This window comes from Marmota flaviventris, chromosome 9, assembly GCF_047511675.1.
Source record: "Marmota flaviventris isolate mMarFla1 chromosome 9, mMarFla1.hap1, whole genome shotgun sequence".
Lineage (NCBI taxonomy): Eukaryota > Metazoa > Chordata > Mammalia > Rodentia > Sciuridae > Marmota > Marmota flaviventris.
In genome coordinates this window covers 73394258-73411377 of record NC_092506.1, presented here as the reverse complement: position 1 = coordinate 73411377, position 17120 = coordinate 73394258, and the positions used below count along the sequence as shown (strand labels likewise).

General features: G+C 31.4%; 1 protein-coding gene across 9 annotated transcripts in view; it reads left to right on the top strand.

The window, feature by feature from the left end:
• Nucleotides 1-17120, top strand: part of Picalm (phosphatidylinositol binding clathrin assembly protein) — a 100541-nt gene that overhangs the window by 64468 nt on the left and 18953 nt on the right. For 3 of the 9 annotated variants that reach the window (XM_071616567.1, XM_071616569.1, XM_027942448.2), the window contains exons 11-17: nucleotides 47-183; nucleotides 705-808; nucleotides 7138-7287; nucleotides 13548-13655; nucleotides 15707-15838; nucleotides 15934-15964; nucleotides 16143-16242. In XM_071616567.1, coding sequence (XP_071472668.1) covers nucleotides 47-183; nucleotides 705-808; nucleotides 7138-7287; nucleotides 13548-13655; nucleotides 15707-15838; nucleotides 15934-15964; nucleotides 16143-16242 — 762 coding nt within the window. The remainder of the gene's footprint in view (nucleotides 1-46; nucleotides 184-704; nucleotides 809-7137; nucleotides 7288-13547; nucleotides 13656-15706; nucleotides 15839-15933; nucleotides 15965-16142; nucleotides 16243-17120) is intronic. The other 6 variants (XM_071616568.1, XM_071616570.1, XM_071616572.1 and 3 more) reach the window with 3 other exon arrangements.

The following is a 17120-nucleotide window of genomic DNA, read 5'->3' as shown; positions in this document are numbered from 1 at the left end:
GATGCCTGTAAAAATAAATCTGGTTTCTGAATTCCTTTCTCAACAGGAGCAGCGCCTAAAAGAACTTGCAAAGAAACCTCATACCTCTTTAACAACTGCAGCCTCTCCTGTGTCCACCTCAGCAGGGGGAATAATGACTGCACCAGCCATTGACATATTTTCTACTCCTAGTTCTTCTAACAGGTATGGGGAGAGATTAAGGTTATCTTTGGTTATTCAGGTACAAAAAATTCTAATAAAAGTGTTGCAGATTTTTTCAGGTTTACTTTGATTTATGAAGTAAATTACTTTGATTATCCCTAAGTTCACACAAAAGGGATGATGCTAAATGGTGTAATTGGTAGAATATAAAATGATATTTCATATTTAGGAAATGGAACATGACAAAATTACCATTTTTACTAATTGGAATATAACAAAAGAAAATCAGTATTTTCTGGGGAAGTCATTGACTCTTTCCAGAAAAGCTATAATTACTTGAATTCTATGTAAATTTAATACTTTTCCAGGCCTCTTTAGAAATATGTTGTTAAATGAAGGACATACAATTGTTATCCTACAGAAACTTTTCCTCTTTTTGAGGGTTACATCATGGGGCTCCTTTTTTCCCCTTTACTTTTTAATGTTTTAATTTGTGTGTGGGCGGTGGCTCATTAGCAAAGTTTAGCTAGGAAATAACATATCTTTCCAAAATATTTTCCTAGCACATCAAAGCTGCCAAATGACTTGCTTGATTTGCAGCAGCCAACTTTTCATCCATCTGTACATCCTATGTCAAGTACTTCTCAGGTAGCAAGTACATGGGGAGGTAAGCATTAATGATTTCTATTTTATATGTTGTATAAGTTTCTCCCCTCTCCATTGTGTGATGTTTTATTCATTTGTATAGTTTTTGGTTACACTTGATACATGAGAACTTGAGAAATATTAAAGTGGCACTGAACTAATTTTATGGCTTGAAGACATTTTCATTTCATGAATGGAATTTTGGAATTTACATTAATTAAATTATGAAATGATGTTTAATGAAGATGAAATTAAATATAAGAGGCAAGGCCACCTTTCTAAGTATGAAATCATTCTTTCAGTGTGAATTTGATTCCATAATCAGAAATTTGCTTTTGATACAGGAAAAAATTTACTTTTCAGGGAAAACCCTCTTCTGTGTCAGTGTATGACAATGTTCTAGAAAAACTTAGATGGTATTATCAGGTAGTCAGGTATGTTGTGACCAGGTGTCTCATGACAAACTTTAATGTTGATTTATTCAGACCTGTAAGATTTTGGTACTTATAAAATTTCTCCCTAGCACCAGCAAGAATATTTGCTACCCTTGAAGAGTTCTTTGATTATGAGGTGACCATAGCCTATCATCTTTGAAGGAAAGTGCCTCGTCCATGTCAGTTTCTACACAGTTTTGCTTAGATATCTGGTTTTCAAATTGCTTCTTTGGGTTGTTTTTGGTGCTTTTGTTTGTATATATAAGTATTATTTTATAAATAGTTATTTAAAAATTACTATGAAGGAAAAGGAAGTATTCTAAGAGGGAAGGATGCTAAGTAGAAAATGTCTCAAGTTAAATTTTATATTGGCTTACATTTTAAAATCTAAATTGATAGACTTATCACTCATAGCAAAGTTTTTACAGCATTTGAACTAGGTTGTTCTCTTCTTTATTTTAATGATTTGCATTTCAAGAAAAATTTTTTAGTACTTCTTTCTTTCTTTTTATTCCTTTATTTTATTTATTTATATGTGGTGCTGAGGATCGAACCCAGTGCCTTACACATGCCAGGCACTTGCTTTACCATTGAGCCACCACCCCAGCCCTAGTACTTATTTCTTAAAAGTACTGTTTTTGTGTACTATTATGTAAGCCATGTGAAGTCAGGAGTTTTAAAAATAATTTGTTTATTGCTATATTCCCAGTGTGTAGAGCACTTTTTTTTTTTAAATTTAAGTATTTTTTAAGTTGTTGATAGACCTTTATTTTTTTACATGTGGTGCTGAGAATTGAACCCAGTGCCTAACACATACCAGGCAAGTACACTACCACTGAGCCCCAGCCCCAGTCCTAGAGCCCTTCTTGATATATAGCAGGTACTTAAATAAATTCATTTAACAGGTAATTAGTTGACTAAGTGGATATTTTCTCCTGTTCTGGGCAGATTATTTCTATTTTATGGTGTGGCAAGAAACAGTAAAACACTAAAACAGTAGATTTTTAGACTAGTTTTGTGAGTCTTAATGAATTAAAAAAATTAATGCTGAAGACTAGTTAATTTAGCAAAATCTTAAGATCTTGGAGTAATTTCTAAAAATGATAAGATAGCTTAAATTTAGTATTTCAAAAATACTGAAGAATGAACCATAGGCAACAAATTAAGGTTAAGAAAGGAGTTTCTTAACCCACTAAGTCCTAAGGTTTCAATTCTGTCAACATTTCAGCAAAAATTGTGATTTTAATAGGTTGGAAATCAAAATCTAGAGTTTATACATCTCTTTATTTGTTTGTTTTAGTACTAGGGATTGAACACAGTGGTACTTAACCACTGAGCTACATCCCAACCATTTTTATTTTTTATTTTGAGATGAGGTCTCACTGAATTGCTTGAGGCCTTCCTAAGTTGCTGAGGCTGGCCTTGAATTTGTGGTTTTTCTGCCTCAGCCTCTTAAGTCCCTGGGATTACAAGCATGTGTCACCGCTCCTGGCATGTATATGTGTAAATATATATATCCACATATGTTTATTTTCCAAATGCTCTAATGATTTACCATTATTTTTTTTAAAAAAATATTTTTTAGTTGTTGATGGACCTTTATTTATTTGCTTATTTATATGTGGTGCTGGGAATTGAACCCAATGCCTCACACGTACAAGGCAAGTGCTCTATCTCTGAGTTACAACTCCAGCCCCATACCTATTAACTTTTATCAAAAGAGTAAACTTCTGAAAACATAATAATTAAATAATAACTTCAAAGTTACCATAAGAGGTATATTTGTTCCTTGGTTATATCCTGATTTTAGGATTGTCAATCTGACAAATTTATATGCTTGTTTTCTTTACTTGTGTTAATTGCTTTAGAATTAACATGACCATTTAAGTAGTTTTGACTTTTTTCTATTTCTAATAAACTAAGACTGAAAAGTTATTTTTTTGAGTAGACTAAAATTTTAACAGAAGGCTTAATGAAATTAGTATATTTAGTACTTCAAAGAAACTTAACTGTGAAATTCTTAGTGGTTTTTATCTGGACATACTTAGTTAATTTCAATGAGAAAGTTTTTGGAGTGATTTAACTCATGAAAGTAAACAGACTATATTGTGGGAGAATAATTAAGTACTTTCAGCTTTAAGAATTACTTGGTGTCCTATAAACAAATTATTTCATAATAATCTATGCATAAACACAGTATGTGAAATATATTTAATCATGTCTATTTTTGTTTTCTGTTATTTTGCTTTGTTATTTTCATAAAATTTCCCCTCATATTTTAACATTCAGTTCGCTATGCATGAGTAGTGAGCCCATCAAAAGTCAAAATCAAGAACAGTGGGAACAGAGGCAATAGAAATTGTACTATTATTTTTCTAAAACCTTTTTGTTAACATACAAGGAATGAGCCCTTCAATTTAAGCAGAACTAAACCCTGTCTTGACTTACACATAAAGATACTTGACTTCTAAGTTGGTCATAATTTTAGGGTTTTGACTTCTACATGACTAAATAACTGAAGATTGTTTGAAGCCAAGAACTTTCAGATTATCATAAAGAAATTTAACATATGAAAAGATTTCATCATTTAAAGTATTTTGAAATTAGCCATTTATCTGAACACTTTAATATATAAAAGTTTATATCATGCTTTTTGCAGCATGTGACAAAAGTATGATTTTTTAAAATAATCCCCGAATCTTGTTCTGTGCTTACTTTGCTTTTATTAGTTAAATATGCATGTTAATAATAGAACAAGTATTTAATTAATTTCTTATCATAACTATTTTATCATAAGCATTTGTATTCCTAGACTTTGTATGTTTTTAAAAAATATTTATTTATTTTTTACTTGTGGTTGGACACAATACCTTTATTTATTTATTTTTATGTGGTGCTGAGGATTGAACCCAGGGCCTTGCACGGGTTAGGCGAGCACTCTACCGCTGAGCCACAACCCCAGCCCAAGAGTTTGTATATTTATATGAGAAGATAAATTAAGCTTCCACCTGAAAATGAAAGAGAAACACAAGCTCCCCTGTTCCCTTGTTTGCATTGTTAGGGAGGCTTTGATTTTCAAGAAATGGTCAGGAGTCTAAACAAGCACTTGGTGTTGAATACTGATATTCCAAAAAGATTTAGGTTTTTATTACTCAGAAAACTTTGAGTTACAGTGTATCTAAAAATATACAATATTATCAGCTCAGTGCACTTTTGAGTATTTGAAGCAAGATTTAAAATTTATATTTATATATATATATATATATATATATATATATATAATTTTTATATATATTTTATATATATTATATATATATATATATATATATATATATATATAGTTGTTGGTGGACACAATACCTTTATTTTATTTATTTATATGTGGTGCTGAGGATTGAACCCAAGGCCTAGGTTCAAACCTAGGTGAGCACTCTACTACTGAGCCACAGTCCCAGCCCTAGGATTTCAAAATTTAAGTGTGAAAGAATTATCCATTCTGAAGTTTCATTTGCTTTATTTTTTAACTGGCATGAAGCACACAATACTTCATTAAAAAATTCAGTTTCATTTGTAAATATAGATTATCAAGCATTTAAGACCCCAAGGCTATATATAATATGACCATGGTGTTATTTCAGTCCTTGTTTTAGCTTTTTAAAATTATTTTTCCATGACTCTAGTAGCCATAAAATTAAACTTTCATGTGAATAATGATTCAAAAAATGGACAAAATTATTTTTTTAAAGTTTAGGAGATTTAGAGTTGCCAGTCTAGTAAGTAAATAAGTTGGAATAACTAGAACATTATTATCATCATCTTGAACAATAAAAAATAAAATATAAATTTATAAATAATTATTAATTAAGTATTAATAATAGATTACAATGATATAAAGTTCCTATATAATATTTTATCAAGTAGATTAGAAGCTGGTTTTTCTTATTGTCTGATTGATCTACAGTATAATGCATTTGTACGTGTTTCTGCATATTCATCTCAGATATCTGTTTCACATAATAGAAAATGATTAAAATTAGGTGCTTAGATAAAATGGTATTAATCAATTAAACAGCAGATAACTGGTAACCATTACTAAACATGTCTTTTCTCATGAATCAATGGATCTGCTATAGAAATGCAATTTATTCATTTATTTATTTATGTATGCATGCACATTTGTACTGGGGCTCAGACCCAGGACATTGCACATTCTAGGCAAATGCCTAGAATGTCACCAAGCTACATCCCCGGCCCTGTTCTTTTTATTTTAATGACTCCTCTCATTGTTTGTTTGTTTGTTTTGTTGTTGTTGGGGTTTTTTTTTTGGCTTGGAAGATTAAAGAGATGTTTTATAGTATTTTGTCCTTTAAAACTCCGTGCCATTATTAAGTTTAAAATAGTACTTACCGTCCAACTGGTCAAGTCTAAACTTAACGCAACTCCTTTCTTATGCAAGGAGCAGTTAGAATAGATACCATTGCCTTTTTATGTTAGTATAAAAAACCCAGTTTTTTATATCTGCTTCTTATTGTTTATTTCTGAGTTATTTTTTCTGATTCTTTATCCTGTTGTTTCATTTACTGGGGAGTAGATAGGAAGGAAGACAATGTTAAAACATCATTTGGGTTTGAATAGCATAATCAGCATACTTTTGAGAAGTTTATAGGACTTCATAATATATAAATATTACAGTTTTATTAAAAAAATATGTGTTATGCAAACCCATGACCTCAGTGTTTTCTTAGTATTTTCCTCTTTCAAATAGTCATGTTTAGGGTTTTGGAACATTGAATTTACTTGACTGAATAACTCTAACTTTTTGACTTTAAAGGAAGTGTCTGACATATTGTAGTCAGTGAGCTGATCCTTAGGTCATTGCTGCCCTCTTGTCAGTTATTCAGTCTTAAAAAAGTGAAATACAATGCCTACTACTGGAAGTACCACTGTATTCTTCGGTGAAGGTGAAGAACTTGACAAAAATAGACAAGAAGCTTCTACTGGTTAAAAGTGTAGAATTCTTGTTTTTAATTTATAAAATAGAAAAAAAAGTCTTTTTAAACTTTTTTGCTACTCTTTTTCTTCTCTCTTTAGTTCACTCTTCAAAGCTTAAGAATATAGGTAAATGAATTTTAGTTGTTAGAATGATTATGATGAATGAAGTATAGGTACAGGAAATCTGATTCTAGAATAACTTTAGATGTAGGATTTGATTACAGTAATTAGTATATTAGTCCTATGATGAGAACATTGCTTTTGATCTTCCATCAAAAAATCATTTGAAAGACTCTGAAGCTCTTAGCTAGACCTTCAAAGCTATTGCCCTCTACTAAATGGGCAGTCTTTCATCTTTGTTCCTAAATGTCAAAAATCTCTTTCTCCATCCTTAAATTTTTTTCTTCATTTTAATATTTTATTTCCTACTTCTCAGCTGGTATAGGAAATACTGCACATACTATAAATAGCCTCTTATCCCTAATTTGAAATTATCACCCTTCTTTTGAAAGTTTACTTATACCACACATATACCAATTGTTTGTGTCAATTATTTGAGTAAACACAGCTGTGCAACCAAAGCCAATTCATTGTCACCTAGGACAGGGAAGGTGGGTCAAGGTGAGTGGCTCTTTTATGGAAACATCTTGATTATTCTCGTTTAACTGTTGGCTTTCTAATGTTGGGAGAACAAATCCTTAACCTGCTGCTGTTGTTAATGGACACATAAATGTTTTTTTTTTCCTTTCCCTAAAGATTCCTTTTAAAATATGTTAAATGCAATTCTTCCATTAGATGTGTTTGCATTTAAATTAATAAACAGTAATATAGCTACTACTTTTCACTTTGCATCTTTTGACTAATTGCAATACTAATTTATTTACTTCCTTTCTTCATTTTGCCGTAATACATTTGGACTGCACAGATCCTTTCTCTGCTACTTTAGATGCTGTTGATGATGCCATTCCAAGCTTAAATCCTTTCCTCACAAAAAGTAGTGGTGATGTTCACCTTCCCATTTCTTCAGATGTATCCACTTTTACTACTAGGACACCTACTCATGAAATGTTTGTTGGTAAAGTACCATTTAACATTTTTTTCCAATTCATGTTTATACTGCCTAAGTATTTTTAATGTATCCATTAATACTTTTAAAGCACTGCAAAATCACTTTGGATTTTAACATCAAGTTGTAAAATAAACAAAAAAGCAATAATAATGTAATAATGTAGTGGGGTTTTTAAATAAACACTAGTGTCCCTAATTTTATTTAATATAGGTTTTTTAAAAAAAATTCCTTTGATGTTGAACCCTTTTAAAGTGTTTTATTCTCTGTGAAATACTCCAGCTGTTTAGCATCACAGGGAACATCTTCTTTATTAGGAGCCGATTATAAAGTAAAACCTTTGTGCTTGGAGGATGTTGGAAATACTCTTAGTAGTGATCTTAACCATTTTTTTAAAACTGTTTCATATTACAATTTTATATTGTCTAATCCATATATACCCCTTCATCCCAATCTTAGGGTTTCACATTATTGTTTGCCTGGAGACAAGTGAAAAGTAGAAACTATGTGGTGTGTTTTAACTAATAAAGTAGAAAAGTGATTTGACTTGAATAACCTGTGATTGCAGTATAAAAATCCATAAAATGGCAGTTTCATACTTGAGTTATATAGGGAAAAGTGAATTTCTAAGTATATACTAAAGCAGAATTAATTCTGTTTAAAAAAAGAAAAGGCTAGCTGCTCTCTTCAAGATAGTGAAACTCTAGTTATTCAGTTCAGAAAAAAACAGTTTAAGGTGATATGAATTTGAATATTTGATAAAATAACATGTGGAAAGTCATTTTGTTCCCTAAACAGATCATGTGGGTACATTCAAAATATTCTGTTGGAGATGTATGAGAGAGAGGGAGGAATTAAGTAGAACGTTAATAGGGGAGTCCAGAGAAAGTTTCAAGTTAGGTCTAACTATATATACATATAGCTAGTCTAAAGCTCAATCATATATATATGTATATATATATAATATATGTATAATATATATAAAGAATATATTATATATATTTATATATAAAGAATAATAATCAATTGGAGTAATTCCTTCTTGTCATTGTAATACAAAACTGTTAAGCCCTGTTTATAGGATTATTAACAACCCAGAAAAATCAGGGAATAGCTGTATATCTCAATATCCTCCACCCCCGCTAGAGGAAGACATGTATCTGATCATATGGTGCTCAGTGTAATAGGTAGCTTGTCCTCGTGGAAGCTGTAAGAATATGAATTAATTGTAAGTCAAAGAGTGGGTTTTAGTCCTAAGTATGCCATATATGTGAGTGTGACCTTGTCTAGGCTTCCTTCCTGAACTGTAAAACTAGACTAATGAAGATAGATTAGTATTGGCTAAAAAGTAAATTCTCTCTCTCCCAGAGCATCACACACAGATATACACTTCCAGTTTAGTGAGATATGGTCTCACTGAGGCTGACCTCAAACTTGAGATCCTCCTAGTTCAGCTAGCTGGGATGATGGGCATGAAACACTGCACTTGGCCTTTATGTATTTCTTTTTTTAATAAGCTAGGATTGGTGTGTGAGTTTTTGTTTTTTATGTTTTTTAATTTGATGCAAACAGTAGTTTGGTCCTCTCTCCTCCTCTTCTTCATCTATAGTATGGAGTTTAGGTTCTTTTTTGTAGTATGTTCTAATTTAAAGAACCCTAGATGCTTGGTCTCGCCCTTTTTTGTTTTATTTTTTATTTTCTTTCTTTACTTATTCCATCCCTTTTTTAACTGTTCCTTCTCTTTCTTTTTCTTTCCTCCCTCAATCACTCCCTCGCTTCCTGCCCCCACCTGGCCCGCCCTAATTATCCCTTTCTGCCTTATATACCCTGTCAGAATTTTTTCTGGCATTTAAGCTTATCCTAACACTAGCTTTATGTCACGAGACTTCTATTGTAGGCTGGCTTATTTGGAGGTAGGTAATGGTATCTTGAAAATTTATCAATTTATTTATGCAGGAGATACTCCCCCACCCCACCAAAATGAGTTTTTTAGAAATTTCTCAAGAAAAAATATTTACTTTTCAATAACGCATTTTTGGCTAATTTTGTTTTCCTTAATTAAACACATTATGGTGGTGTTAATAGTTGCCTCTGCATTAATTCAGTCTGAAGACTGGTAAATTTTCTGAAGAGTATAAAACATTTTAATATTAGAAGCTGTGGAATTAAAGGCTCTTTGTATATTCATCAGTTTTCCAGATACATTATTGGCCAATGGTAGAGCACTGCAGTAGTTATCAAACTTCAAAATTCTGCGTGTGTGTGTGTATATCTTTATTTAAGCTGGTGTTAAAAGTATAAACAGCCCAAGTAAAAAATTAGAGTTCTTGGTATTAAGAATTGGACATAGTTGAATATATTTAAAAACAGAATTCATAAGGACATTTGATGGAAAAAGTATACTTGGGGTCTAGCAAACTTGAGTTTGAATTCCAGTTCTACTTCATTAACTTGACTTGAATTTAAGCAAGTATTTAACCTTTATAAGCCTGTGAAAGTTGGTATAATAGGGTTTTACAGTATTGTCAGAAGGTTTACATACATAACAGTTGAACATCTAGCACTATGCCTGGCATATTGCAATATTATCATAAAACCAATACTACTAAAATCATCTTGTATGTGTGGACTGCTTTATTTTTTGAATGTACATTTTAAATTATTCATCAGATATAATCTTAAACAGTGATTATTTTTGCATTGCTTTTACATTTTAAAATTACCCAGGGTTATTTGCTTTTTTGGTTCAGCATTAACAAAGAAAAGCTCAAAATTCATAAAACTTGTCATTTAAAATTTTTTTTTAAAGATGTTAAGGACTATTATTTTATTCATTTATTTATATGCAGTGCTAAGAATCGAACCCAGTGCTTTTAACATGCTAGGCAAGTGCTCTACCACTGAGCCACAACCCCAGCCCAAAAAACTTGTCATTTTTAAAAGAATTGTTACAGCTATAGTAAATTTTGCTTTTCTACTTAGTAGTTAATATAAGGTGAATCCCTAAGTTAAACTGAAACTCCAGATAGGTCCTACAATCAAACAAATGGGATTTCAAGGCTTGATTCTACCAGTTATTATATCTTTGACCTTGGATAAATTGTTTAATCTCCTAATTTCCTCATGTATAAAATGGGGATAATAATAATAATTATCTCAGAGTTGTTGTAGGGTTTTAATAATGTCCCGTTTATAAAGCTTTTGCATAATGCTTAATAGTGTTTAATAAGTGGTAGTTACTTTCACAAACAAATATAAAGCCTAATTTATTAAGAAACTGCCACCAAAATTTATTAATAGCCTAGCCAAATTTTCTTAAAGGTGTTTGAAATGCCTTTCTGCCCCAAAGCTTGTCGTTTGTGTGCTTTTTTGTTAATTTATTATTATCCTCTTGAGATATACTCTTCAGGGTGGTGGTTTCCGAATATTACTATTTGGTTGCTGATCATTGACAATTTTCACTGGGCTTTGTGAAACAAAAGATGAGCATGACAGTGCAGTTATTATTTTATAAAGTTAACCTTAATTCAGAACTCCATCCCTTCTCTAAATTTTGCTTTTGCAAAAGTGACTTTCCTTTTTTGGTCTTTATTTTAAGTAGCTTTAAAAATTTAAAAGATGGCAAAGTGACAAAGATGTGCTGGGAGTGTAGCTCAGTGCTAGAGCACTTACCAACTATGCACAAGACCCAGTACCACCCAATTTTTTTTTTTTTTTTAAGTAACAGAGACCTTTAAATTGATGATGTTCATTGAAGTGACAGTGCAAAACTCTTATCTTGAAGGTGTGTGCTACATGTATTCATTAATTATTTGGAAGATCGTTACCTTGGAAATAATTGCTTGCTTCCCTGGTTGCTAATCAGCTATTATGATTACTTAAAATTTTTATTTTTACGCTTTTCCTCTGTCTACATAGAGATATTTTTAAACTTGAGATATATACTCTGGATTACTTTATATTCTTCTAACCATTTGTCTTTTTAGGTAATAATACTGTACTTTCACAGACTGATGCTCCTAGGGACTTCAGGAAATGGTTCCTCTCTGTGTAGGAAGTAATTAAGTTATTTCCATATTTCTTGAAAGGATAGGCTCGTTTTTGTTACATCAGTCACATTCCAGAAAACTGGAACATTATAGCAGGAGAAAATAGAAGTTTCATATATTGGCCTAGTTTTAAATTTTTGTTGCTTGTATGATCTAAAGATAAGTGATAATATAAGCAAGATTATTGGAGTGCTTTAAAAAAACAGTATGATAATTCTTGCAGTGTGATGCTTATCACATGAGTATGAAAGTAAGCATGATAGATTTTTGTCTTTCTTGAGTATATGTATTGATTCTTTATGTAAAATCCAGTAAGCCCATGGTATAGTTACAGGTTACCCATTTTAATATGTTGTTAAATCAGTTAATCTTGGATTCTAAGATCATTTTAATGAATTGTTAGAAGGTTTACATATTATTTTATATTTGATAGTTTTTTGAATAAAGAATAGCTTAAGGGTTGAAATAAGAGCAAAACTGTCCAGTCTCAAAAAAAATTGTGTCCTACATAAGATTTATTATATGATCTAATATGCTACACTTAAAATAGTGTCATTGATGTGGATGTACCACCTTGAATCAGTGGCATTATTTGTTTCAATATATATTTTTTAGTTGTAGTTGGACACAATACCTTTATTTTATTATTTATTTTTATGTGGTGCTAAGGATAGAACCCAGTACCTTGCATGTGCTAGGCAAACGTTTTACCTCTGAGTCACATCCCTAGCCCGAATTGGTGGTATTATTGTTAATAATTAATTATGGTTTTCTATATGTTTGAGGACTCTTGAACTTCTTAATCCAAATCTCTTCCTATATTTTACATTTTTCTTTAAGATGAGTCTTTCGAGTATGACATAACATCATTTTAGTTTTTTACATTTTGGTGGTATACATTGAGAATTTAAAGTAAGATTTAAACTAAAAGTCCCTTTTCAGAAATATGGAAGAAGAAAGAACTTGTGTTTAGAACTCGCAAAAGTTTAACTTCTCCTTAATGATGTAAATGCTAAACTTCTAATATTAGGTGGTTTTTGTTTACTTTCTAATTTCAGAGAGTTTAGAGATAGAGAAGGGATCTTAGGAGCCATTTATTACTATATCCTATGGGGCAAAAGAATTTATGTTTTGGGATCCTTGCTAGACTGCTGTTTATTTGGATATACTCAGTGATTCACTTTCTCAAGTCATGTGACAGTCCAGGTACCTTGACATAATTTTAATTATTATTTTCAGCTTCTAGAAATTCAGAATCTCAATTCAGAAAAAAATCTCATTTCAGAAAAAAATACAGTCTCACAGTCAAATCTTAGATTTGTTATTTCATTATGAGCTGGCCTTAAAAATGGCATTTATTTGCTTATTTCTACTAGCATCAGTGTAACAGGCAAGAAGAACAAGTTATTCTGATTATGGATTGGTGTTTTAGGCTAGAGTTCTATACTTATCAACCCTACTTTGGAAAGTTGTAAAGTTGAAGTTAGACTGTGGTTGGACGATTGAAAGTAATTTATCTTTTTTCTATAATATTACAAAAACATTAAACACAGGTGAACATGTGGATTAGTGGGTTGCAACTTTCAGAATTTGACTTCTCAGATGAATTTAAACAAATATTTAGCTTTTGATTAAATGTTGGGGAAAGAAAGAAGAAAAGGTGAAAGAGAGAGGAAAGGTAGGTAGGTGGAGAAAGACTTTATCTTGGGGGATATTCATATTTTTGAAAAAAAAACACAACAGAATATGGTCTCTTACATTGCTTATATATTCTCTTGTAAAATCTTGGAATTTTAGAATCCTTAGTGTTTTATAAGCATACAAAATTAAGGTGAATGATAAGCAAAGATTTTATTTCTCTAATGAAACTAGTTCAACATCAGTTGCTCATTGATTAGTTTTTTTTTTCTTTCAGTGCTGGGGATTAAACACAGGGCCTCACATGAGCTAGGCAAGTGCTCTACCACTGAGTTATATCCCCAGCCCTGTTTTAGTTTACTGTGTGAGTGGATGGTTTTTGGTAGGGACAATGTAATCATCACCCCCGCAAAAACTGTAGTTGTATAGAATACATTTTGCTTGAGGAGTTAGCTTTGTTTTTTGTTTGGGGAATTTATTGCTTTTTCCATTCTGTTATCAGTATTAAAGACCTTTAAATGTGGATTTAAATTCAAGAATTGAAGTGTTTTTATTTTTGTTTTCCATTTTGGTTTTTCTCAGGATTCACTCCTTCTCCAGTTGCACAGTCACATCCTTCAGCTGGCCTTAATGTTGACTTTGAATCTGTGTTTGGAAATAAATCTACAAATGTTATTGTAGATTCCGGGGGTAAGAAAATATTTTTATTAAAAGTATTATAATGTCCTAATTTAGATTCTGTGCAAGGAAAGATAAAGATAATGCTGCTTTTAAGCATTTATAAGTAGATTACATTGGAGAAGCCTATGAAATTGCCCCATCTTCCTTCAGCCACTAGGTTAGAATTTCAAGGAACTGTCATTTGATACCTTTTTATTGGTGGTAATTTAGACCCTGGAAATTTTGTCACACAGCAAAATTAGAAAAAAATATTTCTCAGTAAAAAGCCAAGTTGCTAATGATTATGTATAGAGTGCTGTGCATTTTTAGTTATTATAATTTATAATATAATTTATACTTTATTATAATTTATACTTTATTGAAATGAATAATAACTTTTTTGTATTGCAGTGTATGAAATTGGTTGTTTTAGAAATGGAAAATACAACTTGTATAATACCTTAACTTGTTGTAAATAGTCTATATATAGAACACATTAAATATTAGGCCTGTAGAGTGTAGGAACTTTTTTTTTATTTAAAGGGTGATTTTTTTATTATAGTGTACTCACTCATTTGTGTTAAAAGAATTTATAAATCTATAGGACAAAGTTTGCACTTGTGCTTATTAATACATTGTTAATCTGGAGTTTATAAAGTTCCTATGAAAGGATTGGTTTAGTAGTAGAGTGCTTACTACACTATGGGTTCTATCCCTGGTACTGGAAGAAAAAAAGAGTTCCCGATATTATTCTTAGCATGAGATGGCCTTTGATTATGATTAGTTGTTAAAATTTATCCATTTAAAGAGAATATAATTGATGTATTCCTAGTTATGTAATGTTCAATTTGTTATTATCCATAAAATAAGAAGCAAGTTTGTATGTATGGATTAAGGATTTATTTTTTGTATATTATACTTTTTCCTTATGATTTTAAAAATATTTTTATTAATTAATTTTTATGTGGTGCTGAGGATTGAACACAGTGCCTCACACATGATAGACGAGCACTCTTCCACTGGGCTACAACTCCAGCCTTTATGATTTTTTTTTTTTTTTTTGCCTAGGAGAAAGAAAGTGTAGATTAGTTGTTTATGTTTGGTAAACCACCATCCTTTAGTGACTTTAAGAAATCTCTAGCATTCCTAGATCATGCTATTGAGTCTCTTGAGTGGTTTGGTTTGGTCAAATTTGCTTTTCCTTCACCGTTTGGTGGGAAACATTGAGTTTTATTTTCATTTTCAAGAAATAATCCTACTTTACTAGAATAATTATTAAAGTAGTTTATTAATATTTAGGTTTAATTTAGCTTTTCTCTACTTTGAAGAATATGAAAAGAATATGAAAACTTTTCTCTAAGATATTGTTTCTTAAAAAGAACTTTTTTCTCTTACGTTTTTCTTTCTTTCTTTTTTTTTTTTTTTTTGGTCCTAGTGGGGACTGGACTCAAAGGTACTTTACCACTGAACTACATCCCCTGTTCTTTTTTAATATTTTAAAATTTGAGATAGGATCTCACTATAAATTGCTGAGTCTGGCCTTAAACTTGGAATTCTCCTGCCTCAGCCTCCTTAGTCAGTGGGATTCCAGGAGAGAGCCATCATGCCAGCTAAGATATATTTTCTACTTATATTGTTATATAATTGAGGGTTCAGAAAATTTTGCCAGGAGAAAGGGCAGAATTATGTTTCATTTCTTACCCTTTTTTTTATCCCCTTTATTCATCTTTTTTTTTTAGTTGTTGATCGACCTATATTTTATTCATTTATTTATATGTAGTGCTGAGAATTGAACTCAGTGCCTCACACGTGAGGCAAGTGCTCTATCACTGGGCCACATAATGCAATTTTGTCATAACACATTAAATGACTTCTGTCAAAGCAAGAGCAGCCTTCTCAGCCAGTTCACTTTGAAATAGTAAACGTCTCTTTTTTCCTTTTGAGGGCATTTACTCATGCCCATTTTGGGGGGAGAACATTTCCAGTGATCAAAGAAGTAGAAAAGGCAAAGACCTCCTTCAGAAAGATGTAGCACCATAAAGTTCCTTACAAATCCTATTTCATTTGTTTGTAACTTTAAGGCTTTGATGAACTAGGTGGACTTCTCAAACCAACAGTGGCCTCTCAGAACCAGAGTCTTCCTGTTGCCAAGCTCCCACCTAACAAGTTGGTGTCTGATGACTTGGATTCATCTTTAGCCAACCTTGTGGGTAGTAAGTAATCTTGGATTCTTCAGTCATCTTTTAAAATAAGTTATTTTATTAAAATGAGTCTGGTTTTAAAATGCTTTATTTTTCTCCATTTCTAGATCTTGGCATTGGAAATGGAACCACTAAAAAGTAAGTGTTTTATGTGTATTCTTTCCCCATGTGTCATTTAGAAGTTGATTTGGCTTTCATCTCAAAAGTATGTATAGAGATGTCAAGTCTGCATTGTAAATGCTCTGTTCAGTCTGTTTAGTATAGAACCTTTAAAATTATACATTTAATATTCTCGTTTACATTTATTTATTTAAAGTGATGTAAATTGGAGTCAGCCAGGTGAAAAGAAATTGACTGGAGGATCTAACTGGCAACCAAAGGTTGCACCAACAACTGCTTGGAATGCTGCAACAATGGTGAGTTGGAAAAGCTGCTGGTATGAATGTTTAATTTAAATGTGCAACTTGAAAATGTTTTTAAAGTGATAGGCATAAATGGATAGTTATTGAGTTTTAAATAGATAATTTGTATTTCCTTGGAAGCTGTTTGACTATGTTTGTCATGTACATATTTAAACATGTATTTAAGGGTCACTTTGTGCTAGGTCTCATTCTAATAAGTAATGTGTGATTTTTGCTTAGTGTTTATATGAACCCTCTATAGTAGGAATTATTATTTCCCCCATTTTATAGATGAAGAAACAGAGGCACAGAGTTACTAAGAAATATGCTCAGGGTCAAAGAGTTCTTAAATGATAGAGTGCATTTTTAGAACCCAAGAAGCCTGGGAGCTGCAGAACATTTGCATTTGAGATACTGCTGGTCTCTAATTTATTACTTATTTGTCTAAATATAAAATCTTTATTTTTCTTCAGATCTCACTTTTGGTAAAGGAATGACTTGTTTGGTTTGTTTTTTCTTTCTTTCTTTCTTTTTTTTTTTTTTTAATAATGTCATAATTTATAGAGTTGATTCTCATTGTTGATAGCAGTTAAATATTTACTGTCACCCTGAATACTGAACCATTGCTAGGGGAAGTTTATACATATCTACATTTATCATACAGATTTTAATTGTAAATCCTAAAAAAAAGGAAAAAAAAAAAGCCTAAATCTAGTCAATTCTGTTTTCCTTTCTTTACAAAAAGAATATGAAGTCCTAAAGTATGAGTTCACAACATCATTAACTTTGAATTCTAGCCCTATCCATCTGACCCCAGAACTAGAGCTTCTTGCACTGTACTGGACTGTTCTCTACCTTCTCCGTCCTCTGTTAACTTCATGAGAACTGAAACA